The sequence below is a fragment of the Oncorhynchus kisutch genome, linkage group LG8, assembly GCF_002021735.2.
Source record: "Oncorhynchus kisutch isolate 150728-3 linkage group LG8, Okis_V2, whole genome shotgun sequence".
Taxonomy (NCBI): domain Eukaryota; kingdom Metazoa; phylum Chordata; class Actinopteri; order Salmoniformes; family Salmonidae; genus Oncorhynchus; species Oncorhynchus kisutch.
Window position 1 is genome coordinate 74,523,330 of NC_034181.2, and position 12,685 is coordinate 74,536,014.

The following is a 12,685-nucleotide window of genomic DNA, read 5'->3' on the forward strand; positions in this document are numbered from 1 at the left end:
CAACGAATATGTAAATTGCTTGGCAAGGTTGAGACAGTGGATTGCACAGTCAGATGGAACAGTGTAAATAGGCATTTCAACGTCAGATTTAGCCAGTGGTATCTTGTGGAATAGACACTGTCTGGAATGCGATCTTTAACCAATCAGCATCCAGGATTAGACCCACCCGTTGTATATTCTACTGTACTGCACTCTGTTGGGGTTATTTAAGGGTTTTGAGTGTGTAGTTCATAATATTTCTATGATGTACTTGCTGAGATTTCTCTGAGGTGGTGTCAGTAGTTCATTGACTAGCGTACTGAGTAGTCATTATGGCTCCATGATCAGTGCCGTGGTGGTGGAGGCCAGGGAGGACCGTGAGGGCCAGGGAGGGCCGTGAGAGGGGTCCAGAGCCAGACCCTAGCAGGCTGCTGTGGGTTGAGAGGTCCTGGGCTGGGGCACTTAGCCAGCTCGCCTCAGCCTGGCCTGGCTCTGCTAACAGAGGGGTTATGAAACCAGAAATAGGGATGTGGTTGGCTGCACTGACTGGAAACAATGCTCTCTTCTTTCTTTCCTTTTCATTTTCTTTCCTCCTCCAGTGTTTTCTTTTTGTTTCCATTTTAGAAAATACTTTACTCGCATGCACAGGGAGCTATTGATTATTCAGTATGGGAAGGAAGGAACACTTATGATATTGAATGTGCAGGCAGTGGTTCTCATGTCCATAACTAGCTACATCTTGAGAGAACAGGAAATTACCCAGTCTGATTGATTCAACCTAGATATTGGCTTTTAATGATTCATTTTCTATGAATATCACTGTTCAGGACCATTCATTGTGTGTGTCATGTAACAAAATGGATGGCTCCACTTCTGTGTATGTGACACAGCGTTTGTGGAACACTTGTGTGTGACAAGGGCCCGGCTTCCGACCCACGCTTTCGCTCTTGCCTGTGCTTCCTGTGTTTATCATAAACAAGCTATGATAAAGTAAAGAGCTGAAAACAGCCTGAGATAACATCCTGTTAATGTCATTGTCTTTCGGCAGCTCTCCCTGCTGCACCAAGCTAATTCAATACCACTGGATGATGCTACGGGGGGTGAGTGGGAGCCTGATCTAATTTAAGGACAGTGCATTACTGTACATATTTCAGTCAGCTGTGAGACTATGCAGACAGGGTCCTGTTGTGTGGTGAGTTGGTTGACTCTGGTAGCCTGGTTAAACGAGACTGAATGCAGCGCTCTGAGTGAAATGCACTTATTTGCTTGATATACAGTGCCTTCAGAAAGTATTTACACCCCTTGACTTATTCCACATTTTGTTGTGTTACAGTCTGAATGTAAAATGGATTACAATGAGATTTTGTGTCACTAGCCTACACACAATACCCCATATGTCAAAGTGGAATAATCTTTTTAGACATTTTTACAAATGAATAACAAATATAAAGCTGAAATGTCTTGACTCTAAGTATTCAACACCTGTGTTATGTCAAGCCTAAATAAGTTAAGGAGTAAAAATGTGCTTAACGATTCACATAATCAATTGCATGGACTCATTCAGTGTGCAATAATAGTGTTTAACATGATTTTTGAATGACTACCTCATCTCTGTACCCCATACATACAATTATAGGTCCCTCATTCGAGCAATTCATTTCAAACACGGATTCAACCACAAAGCCCAGGGAAGTTTTCCAATGCCTTGCAAAAAAGGGCACCTATTGGTAGATGGGTATCAATAGGTGGTATTTGTATTTATTATGGATCCCCATTAGCTGCTGCCTTCTTCCTGGGGTCTGGCAAAATTAAGTCAGTTATGCAATTTTAAAAACATAACAATACATTCATTACAGAATTCACAACACACTGTGTGCCCTCAGGCCCATACTCCGCTACCGCGCAAAATCCGTGTGTGTTACTTCATAGTCCCCACTGTTCCATAAGGTGTATTTTTACCTGCTTTTTAAATCTGATTATACTGCTTGCATCAGTTACCTGATGTGGATTAGAGTACCATGTAGTCATGGCTCTATGTAGTACTGTATGGCTCTATGTAGTACTGTGCACCTCCCATAGTCTGTTCTGGACTTGGGGACTGTGAAGAGACCTCTGGTGGCATGTCTTGTGGGGTATGCATGGGTGTCCAAGCTGTGTGCTAGTGTTTTAAACAGACAGCTCGGTACCTTCTTCTTGTCAACGCCTTTTACAAAAACAAGTAATGATGAAATCAATCTCTCTTCCACTTTGAGCCATGAGAGATTGACATGCATGTCATTAATGTTAGCTCTCTGTGTACTTTTAAGGGCCAGCCGTGCTGCCCTGTTCTGAGCCAACTGCAATTTTTCCAAGTTCCTCTTTGTGGCACCTGACCACACTCCTGAACAGTAGTCCAGTTGCGACAAAACCAGGGCCTGTAGGACCTGCCTTGTTGATAGTGTTGTTAAGAAGGCAGAGCAGCACTTTATTATGGACAGACTTCTCCCCATCTTAGCTACTGTTGTTTTGATCCACGGTTATCCCAAGCAGTTTAGTCACCTCAACTTGCTCAATTTCCACATTATTCATTATGAGATGTAGTTGCAGTTTAGGGTTTAGTAAATGATTTGTCCCAAATACAATGCTTTTAGTTTGGGAAATATTTAGGACTTACTTATTCCTTGCTACCCATTCCGAAACTAACTACAGCTCGTTAAGTGTTCCAGTCATTTCAGTCGCTGTAGTAGCTAACATGTATAGTGTTGAGTCATCTGCACCCATTGGCCCGCAAAACACCAGTCCGCAAAACACCAGTCTCAACGCCTTCTCTTTCTCAAACTAGACACTCTAATGTACTTGTCCTCTTGCTCAGTTGTCCACTGGGGCCTCCCACTCCTCTTTCTATTCTGGTTAGAGACAGTTTGCTCTGTTCTGTGAAGGGAGTAGTACACAGCGTTGTACGAGATCTTCAGTTTCTTGGCAATTTCTCCCATGGAATAGCCTTCATTTCTCAGAACAAGACTGATGAGTTTCAGAAGAAAGTGCTTTGTTTCTGGCCATTTTGACCCTGTAATTGAACCTACAAATGCTGATGCTCCAGATACGCAACTAGTCTAAAGGACAGTTTTTTTTTTATTGCTTCTTTAATCAGAACAACAGTTTTCAGCTGTGCTAACATAATTGCAAAAGGGTTTTCTAAGGATCAATTAGCCTTTTATAATGATAAACTTGGGTTAACCAACACAATGTGTCATTGGAACACAGGAGTGATGGTTGCTGATAATGGGCCTCTGTACACCTATGTAGATATTTCATTAAAAATCTGCCATTTCCAGCTACAATGGTAATTTACAACACTAACAATGTCTACACTGTATTTCTGATCAATTTGATGTTATTTTAATGGACAAAAAAGTGCTTTTCTTTCAAAAACAAGGATATTTCTAAGTGACCCCAAACTTTTGAATGGTAGTGTACATTTTAAATGTGAAAAATCATGGAATTGCCCAGCTGTGGCATACTCTGACTCATTAAAATGTAGTATGAATGGTGGTCTCCTGCACAACAATCCCACCAGGTCAAATATAGTTTGCTCCCCTTTTAATTGTAGTGGCAACTTTTTTCATTTCCTAGCCCTCACATGTTGCGAGGCCAAAGAGAAGACGACATCCAGTCCCTTGAACTTCACAACCCCTATCTTGTGTTAATGCATGTTGTCTGTTTGCGACAGCAGCCATGTGCATTCTCAATCTCGTGGCAGGGCTCTGGGTTGGCGATGACGTCTGTAGTTTTGTGCTGCGGCTGCTCCAGGAGTCAAATGACGCCAGTTTGCGAGGCCTCTGTGAGAATGCCTCGATTTGCCTCAGCTCTTTCAGAGAGAAAGGCCTCCCAGACAATGCAGTGCAGTTACTGCTATTCATCCTGTTCTTGAGAGACTCCAGCCTATTCAAGCCAGGCCGCTATTCCAGCACTGCTCCGCACGACTCCACTCAGCGGCAAAGACAGACAGAGATCCGCTGCATCGGTCCTTTGCCATGGCAACTTTAGAATTGGAACATAAAGAGGTTGTCGGGCTGGGAGCTGTAGATATGCGGTAGCGGAGTATGGGCCTGAGGGCACACAGTGTGTTGTGAATTCTGTAATGAATGTATTGTTATGTTTTTAAAATTGCATAAACTTCCCTGGTCTTTGTGGCCGTTGTCTCACAAACAAGCGCTCTATGGCAGTGTTAAATGGCTGCCTCTGAACAAAACATCCTGGAATGATCAGTACTAGTGTCCTACTGTCCGACTGAGACGGACCTATTCACTGGTTGTTAACATCGTGGGGAACTGGGCCATCTGCCCCAGTACGAGGCTGCTCTCCAAATGTCTTCATTATTTCCTCACTGTCCTGACCTCCTAACATTGGAATGCACACAGACAGTATGTCAGGCAATGAAAGTGATCCCGGTTTAACTAACATACAAAGTAGGCTACAAAGCCACTGAAAAGCACGAAAAATACATTGCGAAAGAGCACCCTCTTGTCATGAGCTGCTTGGCTTAAGTGAACAGGAAGTGAACAGGAAGATGTGCAGATTGAAAGGAGAACCATCATCCTGAGTTCCATTGATAAGCAGAAGTTCCCTGGAGCCTTCTAGATAATAAGTCTCCCCTGACTGCTCTCTGAGATATACTGTCTCAGTGCCATTTCACCGTTCCTTTGTCCCAGAACCATTCTCTAACAGTACCACCCTTAATGGTCTATTTAGACTTCCCTCACAGTTGTGGCTCATTGTCTATCTCCATCTGTCTATCTCTGCCTCTGTATCTCTCACTGCGGACTCATAACTTACTCTCTAAGTCTCCCTGTTTAAGGGTGATAACACCAACCTAACGTGCTGCATTATCCAGGAGATGAGTAGTCATGACAAAATGGGACCTTTGGTCCTTTACTGTCTGCCATTGGGGCCTGGTTATCCTCACATTCATTCAACCTCCTCCCTACTGTTTACTCTAGTTGCATGCATGAGCAGTCATCTACCCTGTGGGTTGAAAGGTCTGAAGGAGCTAAATCAGAGATATGATCTCATATTTCACAACACGTCCAATGTAAGGCTTGTAGTGTTTTGTGTGGGTGTTCTTTTTGAAGGAGTAATTTCCTTCATATGAACAGTGTGTATATCATAGATCTGAGGGGCCCTGACCTCCAAGGCCCCAGCTGTTTTCTAATAGAGAAGACAGATCCCTTACCAGTATGTGCTTTACCTCATCCTCTGCTTTAACTCCCTTACTCTGTCTGTTAGTCAGACTGCAGCATAGCCTGGGTAGTGCAGGATAGGGGCTGGGTAAAGGGTTGTTAGTTGTTTGGCAGTAATAGTCTTAAAGTTATAAAAGGAACAGTTAAATTGCTGACCGGACCTCCATCAACACACGGCCTGTTGTGACAGAGCAGGTTGTCACTATGACTGGAGCATCCTGAGTGGTTGGCTGGCTGGGATATCCATTCACACAGCCCAACAGGTGTCCCTCCCTCTCTGGCCTTTAGGTACATAACCTCATCAGCCTTTGCTATTTAATGGCACATGGCAACTGTTGCAGTTGCCATGCTAAAAGACAAACAGGCAACAATGCTTCATACTGTTAGGACAGGTCCAGGAGTCGGGACTATTAGCAACTTCTGAGATGAGGTTGATATTAACTAACATTATGCAAGGTTAATTTCATATTTTTTTCAACCCAGCAACATCTGGCGCCTCCTTAACACACCAGCCTGTTTATGAAGCCAAGAATATAATCCCTTCTCCGAAATGAGAGGTGATATCATAATCAGTCTCTGAGCCCAATGGTTTACGGTCATGCCCATATTGTAGCTGTGCTATTGTGTTCTGTGATTTTATTACTAGGTGAGACAAAGACCAGCCGCTGGGCCCTCTTTAAACCAACCAGAAAGGATGCCTAGTACTTCCTACTGCGTGCTTGAGACGAGAGCCTCCCAAATGTATTTTTTATTCAGCCTTAGTTTTGTAAATACAACGTAGCCTCTGATTCACTGAGCAAACTTCCTGTGTGCCAGGGAGCCAGCCAGCGAGGGCAGACGGACTAAGGGGAATCAGACTCCTCATATACTGACTGGCTTTAGTGGCCTCTGCTCTGTGCTCATTAAGACTGGAGCAAAGTACATACTCTGCCCAGCCAATGGGATCCTAACAAAACATAGACCTGGTTTATTTTCCTACAGCTTAATACACCTTGATTTATTGATATTTAATGTAACTTCTAAGGGGCTGCATTCATGTCCTTAATCATTTAGCAAGATTGCAGTTTCACGTAAAGAAGAACGGTTTGGCCATACCCCAGTGCCGGAGATTTAAAACATGCTTCTTTCAGAGAGGACAAGTTATATTTGTCCATCTTTGAAATGTGTTACATATTAAAACTATGAATGACAATCTCCTTAAACTCTTGTGAATGATTGGTTGCTAAGGTAAAATTCTTGGCAGACATAGACTGAGACTCTTGGCTAGCATTTAAACTCCACAATGCTGAATGCGTTTTGTCAGAGTAAATTTAATAAGATAGAAGTAAATGAAGTCGAGGCCATGATGCAAGAGTTCTTCCCTCGATGGCGTATTCTCGAGTAAAGTGCTCCATGGAGAGTTTATTCATTAGAAGGGCTAGGTGTCATCATGCCAGTTCTCCATGGAAAGCTTATTCATTAGAAGGGCTAGGTGTCATCATGCCAGTGCTCCATGGAGAGCTTATTCATTAGAAGGGCTAGGTGTCATCATGCCAGTTCTCCATGGAGCTGTGGCCAAACCTGGGACAGAGACTGAGGACTGGGGCTGGGACTGAATACAGACAAACCCAGCTTTCTTGATCGTGGGAACAACTGCAGGGCTTGGGTTGAATGAGGATTGAAGATTCACTCACTTGTGTATACATATTTACACCCTTGGCTAAAACAACATATGAAGGGACTCACTGTACTGTACTCTCACTGTGTACAGTTTGGCAGACAGTTATGTAGTTTCAAATCACATTGCTAAACTGTACATTTTTTTTATGCCAGATAAAAATGTAATCTATTTATTAAAACATGTCGACAAGAGAAAATGCTTTGAAGAGCCATGCCCCTCAAGTGTTGTGGATATGCTATTTCACTTTACTTCTGTCTTTTATCAGTGGTTCCAGTAAGCTCACCCAGTTTGTCTCTGTTGTCTCCTCCCCAGGCCTCTGACTGTGACAGCTCCAGTGGGTGGAGCTACATTGGGCCCCTCTCTCTACCCGCTCAGCACTGATGGGACAGAATCCTGAATCCTGGAGGAATCCTTGACGACCCCTCTTTCTTTCTCCGCCCTCCCAGGCTCCACCCTCTGTCCCCTCCTCCTCTCCTCTTTCCTTAGACTCTCCTCCTCCCCCGGTCTCTTCTCTCAGCGCTGGGATCATTACTCAACCCCACTGAAGAATGGAACACAGTAGCTGGCAAGGATGAACTGGGTCTGCCTGCCAATGCAGAAAGGGAGATAAAAGAGGGAGAAAGAGAGAGTGAAAGAAAAGCGAATGAGAGAAAGTTCTAAACCTGTGAGTGAAAGAAGAGGTACATATTAAAAATGCCCTTGAGGGAGAAAATCGACAACTGCACTTGAGCAGTATGAGCTAGAAGACCTCAGCAAACCTGCCGACCTGGATGTGTGGATCTGTAGACACACACACACACACACGTTTGTCTCAGTCGCAGCAGAAGACGGCTCCTACCCTGCCCTACACTGTGGGGTGGTGTTTTCAGCGTTATTCCCTGCCTACCATACCTGTGTGAGGAGTGGTGGATAGGAAATTCAGCAACTCTTAGAGGACAGTGGAAGTTGATAGAAATGCTTCTTTGTTAAAACCAGCGTGTTTTGGGCCGTAACCTTTTATCAGGGTTTTAGTAGTGAACAGGTCAGCACCACCATGCCGGCTAAAGGGAAGTACCTGTTAAATGACCAGGAGCTGAAACATGAGGCCCTGTACAGGAAGTTCTCCTGTATCAGCCAGTACCGGCCTCTGGTGCTGCTACTGGGCCTCTCCATGCTGTCATGCGGAGTCCTCATCATCCTCTTCTTCGCCCTGCACCTGGTGAGTGTGTGTGTGAGTGTGTGTGTGAGTGTGTGTGTGTGTGAGTGTGTGTGTGAGTGTGTGTGTGAGTGTGTGTGTGTGTGTGTGTGTGTGTGTGTGTGTGTTTGTTTAGCTGATGTGGAATCGCTAGCTAGCGGCCGTTGTGTAAGTGACGTCATCTACCGAGACCTAGAAGTGTGTGTGTACCTACCCATGTATGAAGTGACAGTATGCTACACATCAGAGCCCAGCTACTTACAGCTTTTTCGAATTACTTAGTAATATCCCCTGAGGGGGTGTGCTGTCCTCTCTGGATGAGTTGACCGATAATGGATGGAGATTAGCACATTAAAGGCGCCATTGTAGTATGATATTTTTCTGTAGTACAATAACTGTGCCTAGATACTGAATTAGAGGTCTTTGGGTTTTTTCTCCTCGAAACGACAGTCTGTGGCAATGTTTTTGGTGTAGACTTCAGAGTTTAAGAAGCAGGTAATCACTGTATTTGTGTAGCAGGTAAATATGTCACCAGTCTAGAGTTTTAGTAGACATTTTAGGTTACATGTACACCACTGTGTAGAGCAGTAGGTAATCACTCTGACACGTAAAGCAGCACTTACACTACCGTTCAAAAGTTTGGGGTCACTTCCTTGTTTTTGATAGAAAAGCAAATATTTTGTCCATTTTTAAAATAACATCAAATTGATCAGAAATACAGTGTAGACAATGTTAATGTTGTAAATAACTATTGTAGCTGGAAACAGCTGATTTTTAATAGAATATCTACATACAGTGGATGCTCCACTAAAAGTTTTGCGATTATGCTGCAGGACTTGGAGGTCATTTGAGGTTTAGTACGGTACCTTGCATCACTACTTCATTGCTCCAGACCAGCACAAGGGGGAGTTAGAGCACTGATTATGTTTTGGGTCCTACTGTGTCTCTAACTGACAGTGAATGGGTGACATAAACCTAAATAGAAACTGATAATTGTGCACGACTTCAGTATTACTTACTAAAACTGTTGTTACACTAAGGTTTTTATTGTTTAGTTAGAATTATTTTGGTCTTACTGTAGTACTGTAGCCCACTCCTGACCAGGCATGAGGTACAGCGTCTGAGTTGTGCAATGGTCTAAGACTGTGTGGCAGAGCAAGCTGTGTTGCTTCAGATGCTGGATCAATACCCGTGCCACACTCGACTGGGAGACTGTAGGTTTTTGATTTCTCTCCCTCGGAAAACAGCAATAAAATATTCTAAATAACAAACTGGCCTTTTTCTCACAAATGTTACATTATTTGAAAACAAAACCATCTCCAAAGTATATATTTTTTTAAACAAACCAATTTATTATTAATTCACAATAATATAAAATCCCTTTGGATATTCTCACAGATATATTATGAATCCTGTTATTAGCAGGACAATATATATTGGTCATGGCTCCAGAGGGGCGCACAATGGGATTGCCTTGCAGTTCTCCAACTGTATCCACTGAAACAGTGGTGGGTGCATGAGGTTCAAGGCATGAGGGCAGGGGGCACGGGATGGGCTGCAGAAGACGGACCTAGCCCATGGGGAAGGAAGGAGGAGGAAGGGGTAAGGGGGGGCACGGGATGGCGCACAGAAGACGGACCTAGCCCATGGGGCGGCAGCGTAGCCTAGTGGTTAGAGCGTTGGACTAGTAACCGGAAGGTTGCGAGTTCAAACCCCCGAGCTGACCAGGTACAAATCTGTCGTTCTGCCCCTGAACAGGCAGTTAACCCACTGTTCCCAGGCCGTCATTGAAAATAAGAATGTGTTCTTAACTGACTTGCCTGGTTAAATAAAGGTAAAATTAAAAAAAATTAAAAAATAATGGGGAAGGGAGGAGGAGGAAGGGGTAAGGGGAACCCTGCCACTCTGGGTAGCACAGAGCAACACTTTAAGGGGCATTGCACTAATAATGGTGCTAACTAGGGAAATGTTCCCACTGTTCTTAGTGCAAGTCTGCACGTTCAAACTATTAGACCTCTCACTAAAGGCGACAGTCAAAAGTTATACTTTAATCCAAAGTGGATTTAACGAAAAATGACACGGCACACATTTGTAAATCCCAAACTCTAAAACTAATTGGAAAGATAGATACAAATGATTTGTGACATTGTGGTTACAATAAAGAATGTAAACAAGATGCTGTGTTTTTATTTACAGTAGTGATGGACAGCTGGTGGCATTTTGAAAACACGTTTTCAAACACTTGTAGCCCGATTAGCAGGACAATAGACTCTTTATAGCCTGGCTACTGTAGGTGTGAACATCCCCCTACCTGCAAAAAATGACATTGGGACCAAAGAGAACAGACAAAATGGACATTGTTTTCATCAAGCTAGCTTCTTTCTATGTTGCTACCCGTTCCAGGACTTAACCTCGAGAGGACTTGAAAATGAGCCGAAGCTGAGAGAATCACCAAAACTAAAGGTATTTTGGTTTCAGTGCATTTAAAAAAATTAAAAAAATGTCAACATACTGTGTCACAAAATCGATAATTAAATAACAGTTAAATAAAAAAATTATTGTGTACTAAAAACGTGAATATGTTTTTGCAACGCTGGACAACAAAGGGCTGGACAACGGGCCGCACCGAAAAAAACTAATGGTTGCCAAAAAAGAGGATAGTTTTGCTAGATTCTTAAAAGCATTTGTGTGTTAGTCACTTTTTAATTCTTAATTGATCTACTGTTTCTATCATAGGCGACTGTAATCGATGGGGGCTCAGGGCGGTACCATTCTGCTCATCTGAGGATGGTGCACATGGATCAGATTCAAACTTTGAAGACCAAGATCGAGTCATTTAAAGGCAGACCAGCAGAAAGAGAATCATTATTGGAGGGCAGAGATACGGGCGACAGCTGATGCATTGGTCCAGAGCCAGGCGGCATAGGCGGAGAATGACGCATTGAAGAGGGCGAGGAAAGAGATGGAGTCACAATCCATGCCAGGCACACCTGTGAGCTCTGGAACTCCACCTCCTACAGGCAGAGTCAACATACCTGGCGAGATCATCGTCGGTTCACCCTGACATTTCCATTCCTATTCTGACAACAGAACTTGACCAACTGCTCACCAGGCACAGTAAGGGCCGTCCGGACCGTTATGCTGTTCTGCTGCAGCCTAATAAAGAAATGCAGGTGGCTTATATATTCAAAATGCTTTATTATCCACATGTAAAAGCATATACTGTACAGTACTGTATTTCTTCATCAGCATCTTTATGCTTTTGTTAATAAAAGAATTATAAAAATACTCTTTCAAAATGCCAATGTTTATTTAGTTATAGATCCATAAATAATTACTATGGGAATAAACATCACTGAATTACAAAAATATTGGAACAAAGTTGTCTAATAAAGGAAAACAAATTGTTGCTTACTGGAAAATACTCTTTCAAACACACACACAGTCACGTTGTACAGCGCCATTATGGCTATTAGCATTGCTATATTTCGCCCTATTATGGGCGGTGCACAATTGGCCCAGTGTTTCTCTCCCTCTAAAAACAAATGTTTTGGCCTTTACAAATATTATTTTGACCTTTTATTCAGATTACAATCACTCACTTTAGTTTTTTTGAAAATGAAATAACCTCCAAAATATTGTTATATATTATCAAGTTGATGGCACAGTCATATAGCCGGAATCTACATAAAGCTGAGTGACTCACTCATTCATGGCTTTAGATCAAAATAAGTACCAACATTCTTTCTTATAGTCTTTTAATAAATACATATTTTTGTTATCCTGACCTGGACACCATGTACAGTATTATAATAGCCCATTATGGGCTATTGGCATTTGCTGTTAAAAGTGGTGTAGGTCTTATTTAAACCTCTTGATTCTAGCCATCCCGGATCCAGGATCGTGAATACAGCCTCAAGCTCATTACCATAACGCAACGTTAACTATTCATGAAAATGGCAAATGAAATGAAATAAATATGCTAGCTCTCAAGCTTAGCCTTTTGTTAACAACACTGTCATCTCAGATTTTCAAAATATGCTTTTCAACCATAGCAAAACAAGCATTTGTGTAAGATTATTGATAGCTAGTGTAGCATTTAGCGTAGCATTCAGCATGCAGCATTTTCACAAAAACAAGAAAAGCATTCAAATAAAATCATTTACCTTTGAAGAACTTCAGATGTTTTCAATGAGGAGACTCTCAGTTAGATAGCAAATGTTCAGTTTTTCCAAAAAGATTATTTGTTTAGGACAAATCGCTCTGTTTTGTTCATCACGTTTAGCTACGAAAAAAACCTGTATCCAGGAGTGTAATTATCCCCCCAGCTCATTAGCATAACACAACGTTAACTATTCATGAAAATCGCAAATGAAATGAAATTAATATGCTAGCTCTCAAGCTTAGCCTTTTGTTAACAACACTGTCATCTCAGATTTTCAAAATATGCTTCTCAACCATAGCAAAACAAGCATTTGTGTAACAGTATTGATAGCTAGCGCAGCTAGCGTAGCATTTAGCGTTAGCATCAGCAGGCAACATTTTCACAAAAACCAGAAAAACATTCAAATAAATCATTTACCTTTGAAGAACTTTGGATGTTTTCAATGAGGAGACTCTCAGTTAGATAGCAAATGTTCAGTTTTTCCTGAA

At 42.4% G+C, this 12,685-nt stretch overlaps 1 protein-coding gene across 4 annotated transcripts in view; it reads left to right on the forward strand.

The window, feature by feature from the left end:
- Window positions 1-12,685, forward strand: part of LOC109881364 (adenylate cyclase type 2) — a 72,538-nt gene that overhangs the window by 27,995 nt on the left and 31,858 nt on the right. For 3 of the 4 annotated variants that reach the window (XM_031831212.1, XM_031831214.1, XM_031831216.1), the window contains one exon: window positions 7,171-8,056. In XM_031831212.1, coding sequence (XP_031687072.1) covers window positions 7,892-8,056 — 165 coding nt within the window. In that variant the 5' untranslated portion in view covers window positions 7,171-7,891. Of the gene's footprint in view, window positions 1-967; window positions 1,080-7,170; window positions 8,057-12,685 lie in introns of those variants that run through there. The other variant, XM_031831215.1, reaches the window with a different exon arrangement.